This window comes from Carcharhinus amblyrhynchos, chromosome 23 (assembly GCF_965287045.1).
Source record: "Carcharhinus amblyrhynchos chromosome 23, sCarAmb.v2.hapA, whole genome shotgun sequence".
NCBI classification, from domain to species: Eukaryota; Metazoa; Chordata; class Chondrichthyes; order Carcharhiniformes; family Carcharhinidae; genus Carcharhinus; species Carcharhinus amblyrhynchos.
Genome location: NC_137346.1, coordinates 41,036,756 through 41,052,647, shown reverse-complemented (window position 1 = coordinate 41,052,647; position 15,892 = coordinate 41,036,756). Strand labels below are relative to the sequence as shown.

At 44.7% G+C, this 15,892-nt stretch overlaps 1 protein-coding gene across 2 annotated transcripts in view; it reads left to right on the top strand.

Annotated features, from left to right (window-relative positions):
* The first annotated feature begins 5,488 nt into the window (after positions 1–5,488).
* Positions 5,489–15,892, top strand: part of ap2b1 (adaptor related protein complex 2 subunit beta 1) — a 272,901-nt gene continuing 262,497 nt past the window's right edge. For both annotated transcript variants that reach the window (XM_080210859.1, XM_080210856.1), the window contains exons 1-3: positions 5,489–5,590; positions 10,924–10,981; positions 12,208–12,313. In XM_080210859.1, coding sequence (XP_080066985.1) covers positions 10,945–10,981; positions 12,208–12,313 — 143 coding nt within the window. In that variant the 5' untranslated portion in view covers positions 5,489–5,590; positions 10,924–10,944. The remainder of the gene's footprint in view (positions 5,591–10,923; positions 10,982–12,207; positions 12,314–15,892) is intronic.

Genomic DNA, 15,892 nt, shown 5'->3' with positions numbered 1-15,892 from the left:
GTTCTCATATTGAATGATATTATTTCTCTTGTTAAAGTGTTGACTCAAAGATATTGTATTGTTGTGCTGAATGGCGAGGGAATGCTTCAAAGCTGGGCAATTATGGGGAAAATCAATGACCGCATGAGACCTTCAAGCGTCATGAAAACGTCTCTTTGTTTTTAATTTCTACAAAACTTTCAACTGATTGGAAATTAGGGTACTTAAAAAAAAGAGACAGCAAACTGCTTTAAAATGCAAGGCCTCCTTCCAAGGTGAAGGTGAGACAAGCAAACAAGAAATCTCTTCCAAAAATGAGTGTGAAGAGATATTTCAAAGGAAACCTACATCAAATCCCTACAATCTAACTGAGGAACAGATTAAAATGCAAAGAACTGAATTTTAATCAACAGTAAAGTTAATGGGAACTGCTAACCAGCCAGATATACCCAAAAAAACACTTAAACCCCTCTGTCGACGACAAAATAGTCCCATGTCCTGTTGGTTTTTAACCATCTTGTAATGTATCAAGATGAAAAAAATGATGACTTGCTCTTCAACAATGCCTGCAAGGATGTAAATATTCTACAGACAGATGAAAATATTTTACAGACGGATGTAGATAGGTTAGGAGATTGGGCCAAAATTTGGCAGATGGAGTTTATGGTGGATAAGTGTGAGGTTATCCGTTTTGACAAAACAAAAGGCAAATTATTACCTGAATGGAAAGCAGATTCAAAATGTCAGAGCAGAGGAATCTGGGTGTCTTACGTTCATGAATCGCAAAAAGTGCAGGCGCAGGACGTAATAAAAAAATGCAAATGGCATATTAGCATTTATTACAAGTGGACTGGAGTATCGAAGTACAGCAGTGTTGTCGCAATTGTATAGGGTATTGTTAGAATACATCTGTCCAGTGTTGGTCTCCTTATTTGAGGAAGGATGTGGTGGTATTGGGGGCAATTCAGAGGAGGTTCACCAGATTGATTCCAGGGATAAAGAGGTTGACTTATGAGGAGAGATTACTCACTGCAGTTTAAAAGGATGAGAGGGGATCTTATCAAGATATGTATTTTAAAAAGGGATTGATAAAGTAAACGTAGACCAAATGTTTCATCTTATGGGGCAATCTAGAACAAGAGGTCATGGGTATAGGTTGTAAGGTTGTAGATTTAAAACTGAAATGAGGAGGAACTACTTCTTGCAGAGGGTGAATTGTGGAACTCGCTGCCCCATAGCGCAGAAAAAAAAGACTGGAAGAGAACACTCCTGCCTGGTAATGTCGACCAGTGTTCATTCATTCATTGTCATAGCGTCTGCATAGTCTCCCCAATATACCATGTTTCTGGGCATACTTTCCTGCAGCGTATCAGGCAGACAATGTATTCCGAGTCGCAAGAGTTTGTACTGCGTATCTGGTGGATGGTGTTCTCACGTGGGATGATGGCATCCATGTCGATGATCCGGCACATCTTGCAGAGGTTGCTGTGGCAAGGTTGTGTGATGTTGTGGTCATTGTTCTCCTGAAGGCTGGATAGTTTGCTGCGGACAATGGTCTGAGCTTGTGTGGTTGTTTGAAAGCAAAAAGTGGGATGTGGGGATGGCCTTGGTGAGATGTTCGTCTTCATCGATGACACGTTGAAGGCTCCGGAGAAGATGTCGTAGCTTCTCTGCTCTGGGGAAGTACTGGACAACGAAGGGTACTCTGTGCACCGTGTCTGTCTTCTGAGGAGGTCGGTGCAGTTTTTTTGCTGCGGCGAAAGTTGTGCACACGAGGACGGCCTCAACTGGGATCTTGGGATCATGTCACACTATCTGTAACTCCCATGACTTGCCTGGGCTGGCAAAATCTCACTAACTATTCTGGCTGGAGACAATACACACCTCTTTAACCTGTGCTTAACCCTCTCTCCACTCACATCGTCTGTACCTTTAGGACTTGATTACCTGTAAAGACTCGCATTCTAACCATTATTTTGTAAATTGAGTTTGTGTCTTTACACGCCCTGTTTGTGAACACAAGTCCTCACTCACCGAAGGAGGAGCTTGAGGTTCTGAAAGATCGTGCTGCCAAATAAACCTGTTGGACTTTAACCTGGTGTTATGAGACTTTTGTGCTTACCCCAGTCTAACTCCAGCATCTCCACATCAAATCAACCAGACCCACACATCTTTGGAAGAAAACTCACGCAGACACAGGGAGAACATGCAAACTCCTCACAGACAATGATCCGAGGCTGGAATGGAACTCGGGGAACCTGTCGCTGTGAAGCAACAGTGTTAATAACTGTGTCACCCTAGTATAGTATAGCGCAGTATAATATCGAATTGGTTTTCCCCCTCAATTTTGATAAGGAACCAACTGAACTCAAAACATTACCTCTATTCTCTCTCCCTACGGATGCTGCCAGACCTGCTGAGTTTTCCAGCATTCTCTGTTTCAGATTCAAGAAAATAACTAAGAGCTGGAGTAGGCTAATTAGACCATAAGACATCGGAGCAGAATTAGGCCACTCGGCCCATCAGGTCTGCTCTGCAATTCAATCATGGCTGATATTTTTCTCGTCCCCATTCTCCTGCTTTTTCTCCATAACCCCTGATCCCCTTATCAATCAAGAACCTATCTATCTCTGCCTTAAAGACACTCATTAACCTGACCTCTACAGCCTTCTGCGACAAAGAGTTCCACAGATTCGCCACTCTCTGGCTGAAGAAATTCTTCCTCATCTGTTTTAAACGATCGTCCCTTTAGTCTTGATTTGATTTATTGTCACATGTATTAACATACAATGAAAAGTATGGTTTCTAATGTGCTATGCAGATAAAGCATACCGTTCATAGAGAAGGAAATGAGTGCAGAATGCAGTGTTACAGTCATAGCTAGGATGTAGAGAAAGATCAATTTAATGCAAGGTAAGTCTATTCAAAAGTCTTTATAGCAGCAGGGAAGACGCTGTTCTTGAGTCGGTTCGTACATGATCTCAGACTTTTGTATCTTTTTCCTGATGGAAGAAGGTAGAAGAGAGAATGTCCGGGGTGTGTGGGGTCCTTAATTATGCTGGCTACTTGGATGGGAGGCTGGTTTGCATGATGCATTGGACTACATTCACGGCATTTTGTAGTTCCTTATGGCCTTGAGCAGAGCAGGAGCCAGACCAAGCTATGATACAACCAGAAAGAATGCTTTCTACGGTGCATCTGTAAACATTGGTGAAAGTCGTAGCTGACATGCAAATTTCCTTAGTCTTCTGAGAAAGTAGAGGTGTTGGTGGGCTTTCTTAATTGTCGTGTCAGCATGGCGGGGCCAGGACAGGTTGTTGGTGATCTGGACATCTAAAAACTTAAAGCTCTTGACCCCTTCTACTTGGTCCCCATTGATGTAGACAGGGGAATGTTCTCCTTTGCACTTCCTGACATCGACGATAATCTTCTTTGTTTTGTTGACATTGAGAGAGAGATTATTCTTGCCGCTCCAGTTCACCACATTCTCTGTCTCATCCTGTATTTTGTTTTGTCATTGTTTGAGATCCGACCCACTACGGTGGTGTCATCAGGAAACTTGAAAATCGAACTGGAGGGGAATTTGGCTACACAGTCATAGAATTCCTACAGTACAGAAAGAGGCTATTTGGTCCATCAAGTCTGCACTGATCACAATCCCACCCAGGCCCTACCCCCATATCCCTCCATATTTACCCACTAATCCCTCTACCTTATGCATCTCAGGACACTTAGGGCAATTTTAACATGGCCCATCAACACAACCTGCACATCTTTGGACGGTGGGAGAAAACTGGAGCACCCGGAGGAAACCCATGCAGATACAAGGAGAATGTGCAAACTCCACATAGACAGTGACTCAAGCCGGGAATCGAACCCACATCCCCAGAGCTGTGAAATTTCCCTAGTCACCATAGTCTGGCACCTGTCCAGGTCGATGCATCTAACCAACATGTCTTTCAGAATAAAGGAGCAAACTTCATACAGACGATGACCCAAGCTGGGAATCGAACCAAGTCCCTGGCTCTATTAAGTGATGGTGCTAACCACTGTGCTACCGTGCCGCCCCAAGACGTCATAAGGAGAATAGTAGGGGGCTGAGAACATAGCCTTGCAGGGCACCAGTGTTGAGGTTATGCCCTCTGAGTCTAGTTTTTCCTACTAGTGGAAACGCCCTCTCCGCATCCACTTTACCAGGCCTCGCAGTATCCTGTAAGTTTCAATAAGATCCCTCCCTTTCTTCTAAACTCCAACGAGTACAGACCCAGAGTCCTCAACTGTTCCTCAGACGACAAGCTTTAATTCCAGAGATCATTCTTGTGAACCTCTTCTGCACCCTTCCCAAAGCCAGCACATCCTTCCCTAGATAGGAAGCCCAAAACTGCTCACACAATACTCCAAATGGGGTCTGCTCAGAGCCTTATACAGCCTCAGAAGTACATCCCTGCTCTTGTATTCTAGCTCTCTTGACATGAATGCTAATGTTGCATTTGCCTTCTTAACTGCCAACTGAACCTGCAAGTTAACCTTAAGAAAATCTTGAACAAGGACTCCCAGGTCCCTTTGTGTTTCTGATTTTCTAAGCATTTCCCCATTCAGAAAATAGTCCAAGTCTCCATTCCTCCTTTCAAAGTGCATATCCTCACACTTTTCCACATTATATTCCATCTGCCACTTCCTTGCCACTCACCTAGCCTCAAGTCTTTCTGCAGCCCACCACCTCCCCCGCCATTTCCTCAATACTACCTATCCCTCTACATATCTTTGTATCACCTACAAACTTAGCAACAGCGCTTTCAGTTCCTTCTTCCAAGTTGTTAATGTATATTGAGCCTCGTCTCACGTTCAGTAAGATCATAGTTTATTTGATTGTGGTTCTTAATCCACTTTCCTGCCTGCGCACGTCTGACGACCACCCCTCCCCCCCCCCAATCACTTTTGACTCCCTAGGCCATCAAGAGTGCAAACAACACAAACTTCAATACCATTCCAGACAACACAGCCAGTTTGACTGGCACTCCATCCACCATTTTAAACACTCTCTTTCCCCACCACCAGCCTACATTGGCTGCTGCGATAATGACCTAAAATGCAACGTGATGATGCCTCCAAGAACATGTCCAGCCTGGGTTGGCCCTCTTTTCAGGTCAAACCAAAGAAACAAACTCAAATTAAATTAAATAAGGAAACTTAAGAACCATCAAATTAAAATGTGATTACCAGCTAGAGTTGGCAGCACCGGTTAGCTGCTGGTAGCCACGATGTGGAGATACCAGTCTCCTACCAGTTGCTGATAGAACAGGAGAGTGTGGTTCTCACCATTGCAGCCCAGAATCATTCTATCTGCCCTGGAAGCTGCCAAAACAGAATTGAGTAACACTGGCCGCCGGAAAAACTATTTACTCTCTGAGGGGGCAGGTAAGGTGTTCACTCTCTCAGTTCTCCCCTCGCTGTGTCCGTCCCTCTCACCCTCCCCCCCCGACCAGTTCCGGTCGGCCTGCGGGGGACCGTTTTTCCGGGTGTACCTTCCGCTCGCTGCTCCCTCTCTGCTCCTGGGCGGCTCCGGCGTTGATTCCTCTGTTTGTCCGGCTTCATCTCCGGATCCTCACAGGTCGGTCTTCTCTCCCCGCCTCTCCCTTTTTAAAATCTTTCCAGAAGTTTCTGTGCCTGCGGTTCCCAGCTTCAGGACCGAGCGGTCTCCGGGCCTCGCTGTTTACTGCTGGACACCGCCCAGCCCAACGGCCGGCCTTCATTCACCCCACCCACTGCTCACCCCACCCCCAAATATCTACCCGCAATCTCTTCCACCCCAATCTCCTGGGCTACTTCCCCCAATCTCCTGTCTCCTGCCCCCCGCCCCCCCAATCTCCTGTCTCCTGTCCCCCCCCCCCAATCTCCTGTCTCCTGCCCCCCCCCCCAATCTCCTGTCTCCTGCCCCCCCCCCCCAATCTCCTGTCTCCTGCCCCCCCCCCCCAATCTCCTGTCTCCTGCCCCCCCCCCCCCAATCTCCTGTCTCCTGCCCCCCCCCCCAATCTCCTGTCTCCTGCCCCCCCCCCCAATCTCCTGTCTCCTGGCCCCCCCCCCAATCTCTTTGGCCCACCGCCCCCCCCACCCCCCCCCCACCCCCCCCCCACCCCCCCCCCCCCCAAATCTCTTTGGCCCACCGCACCCCCCACCCCACCCCAATCTCTTCGGCCCACCCCCCCCAATCTCTTTGGCCCACCGCCCCCCCACCCCCCCCAATCTCTTCGGCCCACCTCCCCCCCCACCCCCCCCATGGCCCACCCCCCCCCCCCCAATCTCTTCGGCCCACCGCCCCCCCACCCCCCCCAATCTCTTTGACCCACCACCCCCCCACCCCCTCAATCTCTTCGGCCCACCGCCCCCCCACCCCCTCAATCTCTTCGGCCCACCGCCCCCTCACCCCCTCAATCTCTTCGGCCCACCGCCCCCCCACCCCCTCAATCTCTTCGACCCATCGCTCCCCCAACCTCTTCGGCCCACCGCCCCCCCACCCCACCAATCTCTTCGGCCCACCGCCCCCCACCCCACCGCCCCACCAATCTCTTCGGCCCACCGCGCCGCCCCCCCCCCCCCCCCCCCCCAGTCTCTTCGGCCCACCGCCCTCCCCTCCCCCAATCTCTTCGGCCCACCACCCTCCCCATCTGCTGCCACCCTCATCTCCCTCCCCCCGCTCCCCCAATCCAGTAGATTAGCTGTTTGGTTAGTTGGGCTGTGTTGGTGAAGAGTATGTGTTGTGGGTTTCTTTGCACTTGGCTGTTGCAGCTGGTCTACCAGAAGTTGCTGTAAGATTTTGATCTTGAATTGCTGTGTTGAGCTGAGGCAAGTGGGCCAGCGAGAGTGGGAAATATGCTCATTTGGTGAGATGGCATGTTCTGTTGCCTGGCAACCTGAGCTGATACGGCTACCTCAGGTTGAGTGCAAAAATTCATCGCCTACAATTTTGGAAAGGGTGCAGCTTATATTCTCGGGAGACGAGTAGCGGAAGAGTTGCCGCCTGCCATTGCCACAAAATTATTTCATCCAATGTTGATCCTAAAAATATTGAAACGTGCCTCCCCTTCAACATGTAAAATAGTCAGCAGCTGCAATCTGTCAAGTCACCCCATTGCCTCCTACTGATAATGTACTGATGCAATTAGAAACTATACAGAACTACAGTTGATTCCAAGTCTCTAATGATTTAAGTGATTTCAGATAGGACCGACATTTAGACAGGTGACTTTGGTGTTGGTCCTTGTGAGTTAGGAAAGGGAGAAACCGAAAAAGATCCTCTTCTGGTTACTGCGTAGAAAACACTCGCCTGGAAATTGGATGCTGCATAAAAATAGAATTGCGACAGCCCCACAGTTGAATAGCTCACAGACAATCAGGACAAATGACCACTTGAACAAGATGCTTGGAGAAATAAGTGTCCCAGCAAGAGTTTACTTCAGAAGAGCCATCAACAGGGAACTAAATGCCTGAACAGCCAGTAATAAGATTGATTCTGTCTTCTGGTACATTTGCAAGGAAAGCTTAATAATGGGACTGTGTTATGTTATTTCCTGTCCCACTTTGTTTTGAAATTGAGATTTAACCTTTTCCACCTATTCTGTGAATATTGGTTTCAGGCCCGTCACTGTTGATGGAACCAGGTTGAGCACAGATGCAAGTATTTCCCAATATCAATCTGCTACAAAAAAAACTTACCTTAATGTTGCCCTGTTGATATCAAAAACATTCCAAGGCACTTCTTAGGTGCATGAAAAATAGCAGTTGACCTAGGAAAGGGGAGCTTGAACAGATGGTAAATTCTAAATTGCACTCTTTTAAATTACCATTTCTCCTTTTTGCAAGTTTTAAAAATTCCTCTCTTTTCCATTTCTGTAAGGTGTTGACACCTTGCTGGAGTACAGTTCTGTGGGTGCTGGACATTCTTTGCACTAAACCCAACTGACTAATATTTTGTGTGTGAGGCTTGAAGGTGAAGGAATATTCAGCTATTAAACATCCTGGGTTATGGGTATATTTTTTGAGAATGCAATGCTTTGCCAGAAATTTTAGTTCCTATTCATATAAGCAATTTTAATTGATATTTGAGTTGTGTAGAGCGCTGCCTGCTGGGTTTTTTGAGTCGGTTTTATTTAATCACCCTAAGAAAATGCTTGATCCTGCAGCTCTTTATTTTATCTTTGGCCTATATAAGTGGAGAGATAATTCCAGTATGTTAAAATCTCTGCCTTCACAGGCTTTTAACTGTTGCAAGGATAATGATGTGTATGTTGCTGATGAACTGTTGTGACATTGAGTGATGTTATCCCTGTTTCAGGCTGCATAAGTGAGTGTGAAGTATGTGGCTTTTGGGGAACACACAGATCAAAAGGTGCAGTGCTTTCCAGTCTTGTGAAAGATTGCTCCTTAACAAGGCTGCATTGTTTATCTGACTGATATTTGGGAGGCGGAGTATTTCTTTGGGAGCAACCTTCCACCATGTTGAAATGTGGCATGAATTCAGAAGCCCCTGCAATGGACTTAATCCTCGGGTGCCCTCAGCCTGGGTAAATAAAAGCAAAATTAATCTGTGAACATTAAATTGATACCTTAGGTTAGGAAAAGAGTGTTCAGAAACTATATATTATTGAGCCAACGGCAGAGATGAAGAAGGATGCGTATTCATATGTGCAATGGAAATATATGGAAGTGTCGCTACATATTTGCCCCACCCACCCATTCTTTCAATACTCTGTACAGCTACAAACATGTGGGATAAATAGAATATTATACTAGAGGATAGAGAACACTGACAGAACTTTCTCAATTCTCCACCATTCAGATCCTCCCATTTTCTGATAATCAGAGGCCACAATAATAGTGAGCCTTCAGTAGTTATTGTCAGAAGGATTTCCATAGCTGTGGGACTCACCATTACACAATAAGGTTTGTCTATTGTCTGTATTAAAGATTGGACTGAGGTGAGAAATTTCTTCTCTCAAGGTTGTGAATCTTCAGAATTCTCCACAAAGAGCTTTGGCGCTCAGTCAGAACTTGACATTTCTTTTGGAAAACAGGATTGAAAGATGTGGGCATGTTGTGGGAACTTGTAATTGTAGTAAATGATCAGCCATGATTGTATGGGAGGTGGTGGTGTAGTGGTATTGGCACTGGACTAGTTCAAATCACCCCAAGGCTGTAAAAATCTGGAATTAAAATTTGAATGGTGATGAAAAACCATTGTCAGTTGTTGTAAAAACTCATCTAGCTCACTAACATCCTTTAGGGAAGAAAATATGCCATCCATACCAGGTCTAACTGTCATGTGATTCCAGGCCCACAGCAATACCCTCAGTTTGAGGGCATTTGGGGATTGGTGATAAATGTTGGCCCAGTCAGTAACAGCTGCATCCCTCGAAAGAATAAAAAAAGGCAGAGCAGGTTTGAGCATCCAAATGTCTACTCCTATTAAAGTATCTTGAGATATACGACAGTGAGGTGCGATGTAGCTGGTGGAAGCGGTTTGAAATGAAGAGTTTCATGACATCACTCATGATGGGAATTCAGATAATGTACCATTTTCTATAGGTGATAACTATTTAAAGGTGTTTGCCAAGGGGGAAGTGATGGTCGTTGAATAGAAAGTAAGAGATAAAGAAACCAAACAATGAGATGATGCAGCAAAGTGACAATGTAGAATCCATCAAATGTGACTAAGGCCCAGTTAAGGAATAGGGCAGACTTTTGCCTAGGTGGGGCAATAGGAGACCAGAAATGTTAAAGGATTCGTCACCTTTGCTCTTCTATAAAAGAGGAAACTGAAATTGTGGTGACTGGGTTTTGGAAAGGGTATCTCTGTTTTAAAAAAAACTTCTAAAGATTAGACTCCAGTTCTACCCTTCAATACCAGCGTTCTGGGATATAATAGTAAACTCATAATTCAGCCCTCATAATTTTGTCATTTTTCCAAATGCCTTCCAAGAAATTAAGGTGGAATACAATTTTACAAATCATTTAAACCCTACTTCAAGGTCAGTATTATTGATGAAGCAATATGGTTCTGGTTCCAATAGCTCCTTGCATCTGACATCTTCTCTTTGTTCCTTGGTTTGTCTCAGGCCACCTTGAAGGGAATATCACATTTTTGCAACTTTGTTGAATTAACAGCTGCAATAGCTTCCTGTCGACTCATCATAGTTCCTTCAAAATCAGCTCTTCACAGTCTATTTTAGAAAGGCTTACTGCTTTTATATTTGCTAAAGCGAGGATGTCAGTTTGTATCTATGGAATGTATTCCCCTCGCCACCGTCCCAAATCTGTGGATCCTGCCTTTGTCAAAATGCTCCCAGGCCCAGCTGGACAGCTGCATCAGTTGCACATGTAAAGTTCCTGATTCCAACAAGCCACACTTGTGGCCTTCCTGCTAATTTTAGAGTTATGTATTGTTCAATTCTATCATGTTTTTGGTTAAGGGTTGAGTCTATTCCCGTCCATTTCATATGGGATCCTTAACACCAAATTAAGGGTACTTTGTCTCATCACTCTGGTCTGGATGTTTCTCTACTAAGAAGAACTTGCATTTATACGGTGCTTTTCACAAGCATCATGTCCCAAAATGGCTGTTGTCAATTAAGTATCTTTGAAGTGTAGTCACTTGTAGGGTCAGAAGTGTAGCAACGTCCCACAAGTAATAATATGATCTGTTTTTTTCCAAATCTTAAGTTCTCAGATGCAAACATTCAAAAAAAACCCAAATGAAAACAGTTTTTCTAACTGAAGAAATGGTTCCTCAGCTGTCAACAATCCATTACGATCTATTCAACTGTGCTGCTGGGATTACAGAAATGCCCTCTGGCATTAAGTGTGAACCTTTGATGCAGTTATCAATTCAACTTTTTGCCTCAGTTGTTTGGGGGGAAACCTTGTTCTAAAGTGTCTATTCTTTTGCAGGAAGCTTAAAATATCGCAACCATGACCGACTCCAAATATTTCACAACTAATAAAAAAGGTGGGTTTCCCGTTTTCTCTTCCCTTTTGATTGCTTGTTTTAAAGAATGCAACAGAGCTTAGGGTAGTGATGGTGTATCCAAGGGGTGTAGGTCACTTTGGGAGCTGATGCACAGGTTATCGGTGTGACTCTGAATACAGTCCATTCCTGTATCAACAAACTATTGAGGGGGCAGAAGTGAACCGCATGCAAACCAATAGAAATGGGTTTTCAGGCACCTTGTCTGGCTGTTTCCTCGGCTCAGCGCAGCATAGTGGTTGAGGAAAAAGAAGAAACGTGGCAGAGAGAGGAGTATGAGTCTACAGTGTTGCACATGTGGTGGATATGTGCTGTGTACATAATCGGTACTGTGCTGCGGCTTCTGACCTTGGAAGTGGGAAGTTGCATGCTCTATAAATTGCCTGGAAAGGGCAGTTTGACAAAATCAGAAGTATACATGAGGTTTAGATCAATAGTCTGTGATGAATTTAGCTTCTAATTCATCAAGATCCCATTTGATGCCTGCAGGGAGCACAGTCCATGGGTGATTACTACAATTCTAATTATAAGATTTGGCTGTAATGCTTGGTAGACAAAGGGATTCACATCAGGTGAATTTTTTTTAGTGCATCAGAAGCCTTTACACTGAGCCAGAAGTGAACAAGCATATTCTGCTAACCATTTTAGCTTAAGGGATTTTATGAAACTAGATAATCCTATATTACCATGCACTCTGGCTTTTTGGGATATTGAGTATTTATCAGTCAGTCATGCTACTGGATGAAATAGAAAAGAATAAAACTAATTGATTTTTACCTTCCTGATGCCTGAAGGAAATATGCCACAAGGTGTTTTATTGAGCAGTTTGATTTGACCACTAGCCTATGTTGACGAAGTTGATGTTAACCTGGATGGTGATGGCTACACCTACGGTTTGACAATGAAGAATCAAAAATGTCAGACGTCCCTGGTTGGTGTCCAGTGACTCATGCAGGATAGTTTATGCGCAGAGGTTGATTGAGGGTAGGACCAATCTCAGCCGTGAGGCCCCAAGATTAGTCTGTGTGATGTCTGTGTGAATAATGGTCCCATGGTGCCAGAAGGCTGGTTGTCTTTGTGGAATCGCTGGTTCTGGCAGAGAATGAATGAAAGGGCAAGGAACCACGTGAGAATTACTATTGCAGCTGCAAATGTGGCACACAATGCTTGGGTTAATCTTCAATTGTTCGACTGTTTTATTGGTACAGGAGAGATATTCGAGTTAAAGGCTGAGCTGAACAATGAAAAGAAGGAGAAGAGGAAGGAAGCCGTTAAGAAAGTCATTGCTGCTATGACAGTTGGCAAGGATGTAAGGTGAGGACATTATAATAATCAACATTTACCTCTGATGGTTTCCTTCAGTGACTGCTAAATATGCACTAACTTTTGTTTCCTTCAATGGTTTCATTTGGTAACCATGGCCCAGATTGTGTCCCAATAGCAGTGAACATTTAAGTTCTATAGAGGTCTACAGTGGTACCATTACATCTGGTGGGCCCACTTAAACTTGAGCCTGGATGTCATGCTGCATCTGAATGGGCTCCAGAGGAACTAATGCTGATGGTGCTGCTGGGACTTGTAATGCAGTGACTTGAGCTGATTACCTGGCACTTGCACTCATTTTTACGTGAATCTTTTTGGAGCTACTCCTAACAGGTGTAGAACCTGTACAGGAGAGGTGCCCCACTCGTGCACACCCTATTCTTAGTCCTGAAGAATACCGATTTCAGCAACAAAACTTGGAGGCGAGAAGCTTGACTGGGAGATGGGGGTGAGGTGGGGAGTTGGTGGGGGCTGCAAGTAAAATTGCACCACATTAAAAATTGAAATTAAATTTAAAAAACCTCCCTGCATGTTATTGAGGGGAGGACAGACCTCAAGCGGCATGGTGTTAACTTGTGACACCAAAAGGAACATGGTTTTCCAGCAATGCGCTGTGCTGCTTAACCTCTCTCTGACTTCATTGTCAGCCTCCAGTCAGGGTAGGTTTTAGTTTTTCACGCAGTCAGTGGCAAACACTTCTGCTTCACTGCTGGCCCCAAAATCCAGGTCACCAACATCATTTTTTTCTCTGAAGGATTTGTTCTTGAGGGGCGTGAAAGTGAGGTGGGAATATATTGTATCTTTCTTGTTTGAAAGTTTCTGCTGGTGATCTACTTTGGTGATGTGCTGACAGAATTTGGAAGTCTTATTGAAGTGCCAATATCTGTGAGGTGGTGGCACAATGCTTACCACTACTGCGCCTCAGTGCCAGGGACTCAAGTTCAATTCTGGTCTTGGGGATTGTCTGTGTGGAGTTTGCACATTTTCCCTGTGCTTGCATGGGTTTCCTCCAGGTGCTCTGGCTTCCTCTCGCAAAGATGTGAGATTAGGTTGATAGGCCTTGGTAAATTGCCCCTTAGTGTCATGGGAATTAGCAGAGCAAATATGTGGAGTTAAGGGGATAGGGCCTGCATGAGGTTGTTGTTCGTGCAGGCTAGATGGGCTGAATGGCCTCCTGCACTGTAGGAATTCTGTGATTCAAGTATCATCTCTCGAAAAACCCCCTCTGTGTGTCTTTAGAATGTATCAATTTTTCTTTTTCAGTGGCCTTGTGATATTTTAGCTGTGAAGCATTCTGAACCTTATCCCTCGTCTGAGATGTGGTGACCCTCAGGTTAAATCACTACCAGTCACTGCCTGTGGTCATCAGGGACTAGGACAACTTTACCTTTTAGGTAACTGAACATCGAGAAGATTGGACAATTGGATAAGTCACCCTCCAGTCCATTTTATGTAATTGGATGGTGGAAGAAGGGATTTCAAACCTTGAGCCTGCAGAAAATAGAGTCAGCTTCTTAAAGCCAAATCCAATTAGATTACTTGTCTGTTTTCAACAATCAAAGTACCAATTATGTTAAATCAATAACTTGTTTCCCAGCTGAGTTGACCTTGTGAGTTGTTTGTACACAAAATAAAGTTGCTATTGGTTCGGTAACTATATCTGTTCACTAACAGAGCTGGCTGTTGAATCACTAATTCACAATGGTAAATTATCAACGTGAGACGGAACAGCTTTGCATTGGACATTCGATCTTGCCTCTATTAAATATCTTGTACCAGTTAAATTCCCCAATGTAAGTTCTTAAGGGAGACGTGAGGACTGAGAGGGTAGGAATGATCAAAGTCAACAAGGTTAGCATGGGGATTGGGACAATTTTCCCAGCTTGGTCACTGGTGCTTACATACCAACTGGAACAAGGGGCCATCAGTCTGTCTTTGAAGAACGCTCTCACTGACATTTCTGAAGCTGGGTTGCTGACTCAGTATTACTTTAGTTCTGTGCTATGTGTGCATGTCGATGAGCTGCTGGACAAGACTACAGTCCAGCTTGTTTCGTGTCGGAGATGGATTGCTAGCAGACAGCCTTGGTTAGATTCAAGCCTAACTTCCAGGGGTGAAAGCATTGCATCCAACTTGTCTCTGTCTGTATTTCAATTTCATGTTTCTTTCTTGTGCTTAGAAAGCTGTATTTTGCCAAATGGGTAATTGAATATGAGATGTGAACATGCCATTTAAATGTTGGAGTGCACTTATTGCTGCTCAAATCCATTATTTATTTACAACATTGATTGTGGAGGAAAGAAGGTTCTTGCTGTCTGCTTTTCTGAATGTATGTTTACAACTTTGCTGAGAATGGTGGAAATCTTCTCCCTTACAAAGAGTTGAAGTTCAGTAGGAGTGTTAGAAACAGCCTAAGATTCTGGTGCCGTTTCTTTTGCCATTTGCTTCATTAAGTCCATCAATTCAAACTGATAATGATTGGAGAGGGGAGCGAGGTAAACATTGTCCTCTAGAATTGGGGTTGAACCGCAAGTTAATGAGGACCAATGGAAAGTGGCTCGACTGGAGGATGCAAACCAGCAAACACTGCTGCATCTCTGCTGCGTATTTTGTGATCTACTTCATTATCAAGAGTGTCTGGCTGTCAGGAGCCAAAATGGAAGGAGTGGGGCAGCTTCAGAGGGTGAAAATCTACAACTCTCCCAAATGTTGTTGATGTCAAATCTTTGACTACAGGGATGGTCATTGTGGAAGATGAAAATGTCACGCTGGTGTAAAGCTGATACGGAGTTGAAAGTATTGAGCAGGATAGAAGAAACTGGGAATGATCAGTACTAATAGTTGATGTGAAATTAAAAATATTCGTTACCTCAGCACTTCAGTTATTCATTGTTGGGATGTGGATGATGTTGGCAATTTTTGCCCAGGTTCTGTGAAGATGGTGGTGGGCTGCCACATTTGATATGACCGTAAGGGCAGAATTAGGCCACTCGGCCCATCTAGTCTGCTCCACCGTTCAACCATGGCTGATAGTTTTCTCATCCCCATTCTTTTGTCTTTTCCCTATAACTCCTGATCATCTTATTAATCAAGAACCAATCTATCTCTGTCTTAAAGGCACTCAATGACCTTGTCTCCACAGCCTTCTGCGGCAAAGAGTTCTGTAGATTCGCCACTCTCTGGCTGAAGAAATTCCTCCTCATCTGTTTTAAAGGATTGTCCCTTTAGCCTGAGGTTGTGCCCTCTGGTTCTAGTTTTTCCAGCTAGTGGAAACATCCTCTCCACGTCCACTCTATCCAGGCCTCCCAGTATCCTGTAAGTTTCAATAAGACACCCCCCGCCGCCCCCCAAATCCTTCTAAGCTCCAGTGAGTACAGACCCAGAGCCCTCAACTGTTCCTCATATGACAAGCTCTTAATTTCAGAAGTCAATCTTGTGAACCTCCTGTGGACCTTTTCTAAGGCCAGCACGTCCTTAGATACGGGGCCCAAAATTGTTCACAATTCTCCAAATGATGTCTGACCAGAGCCTTGTATTGCCTCAGAAGTATGTTTCTGCTCTTGTATTCTA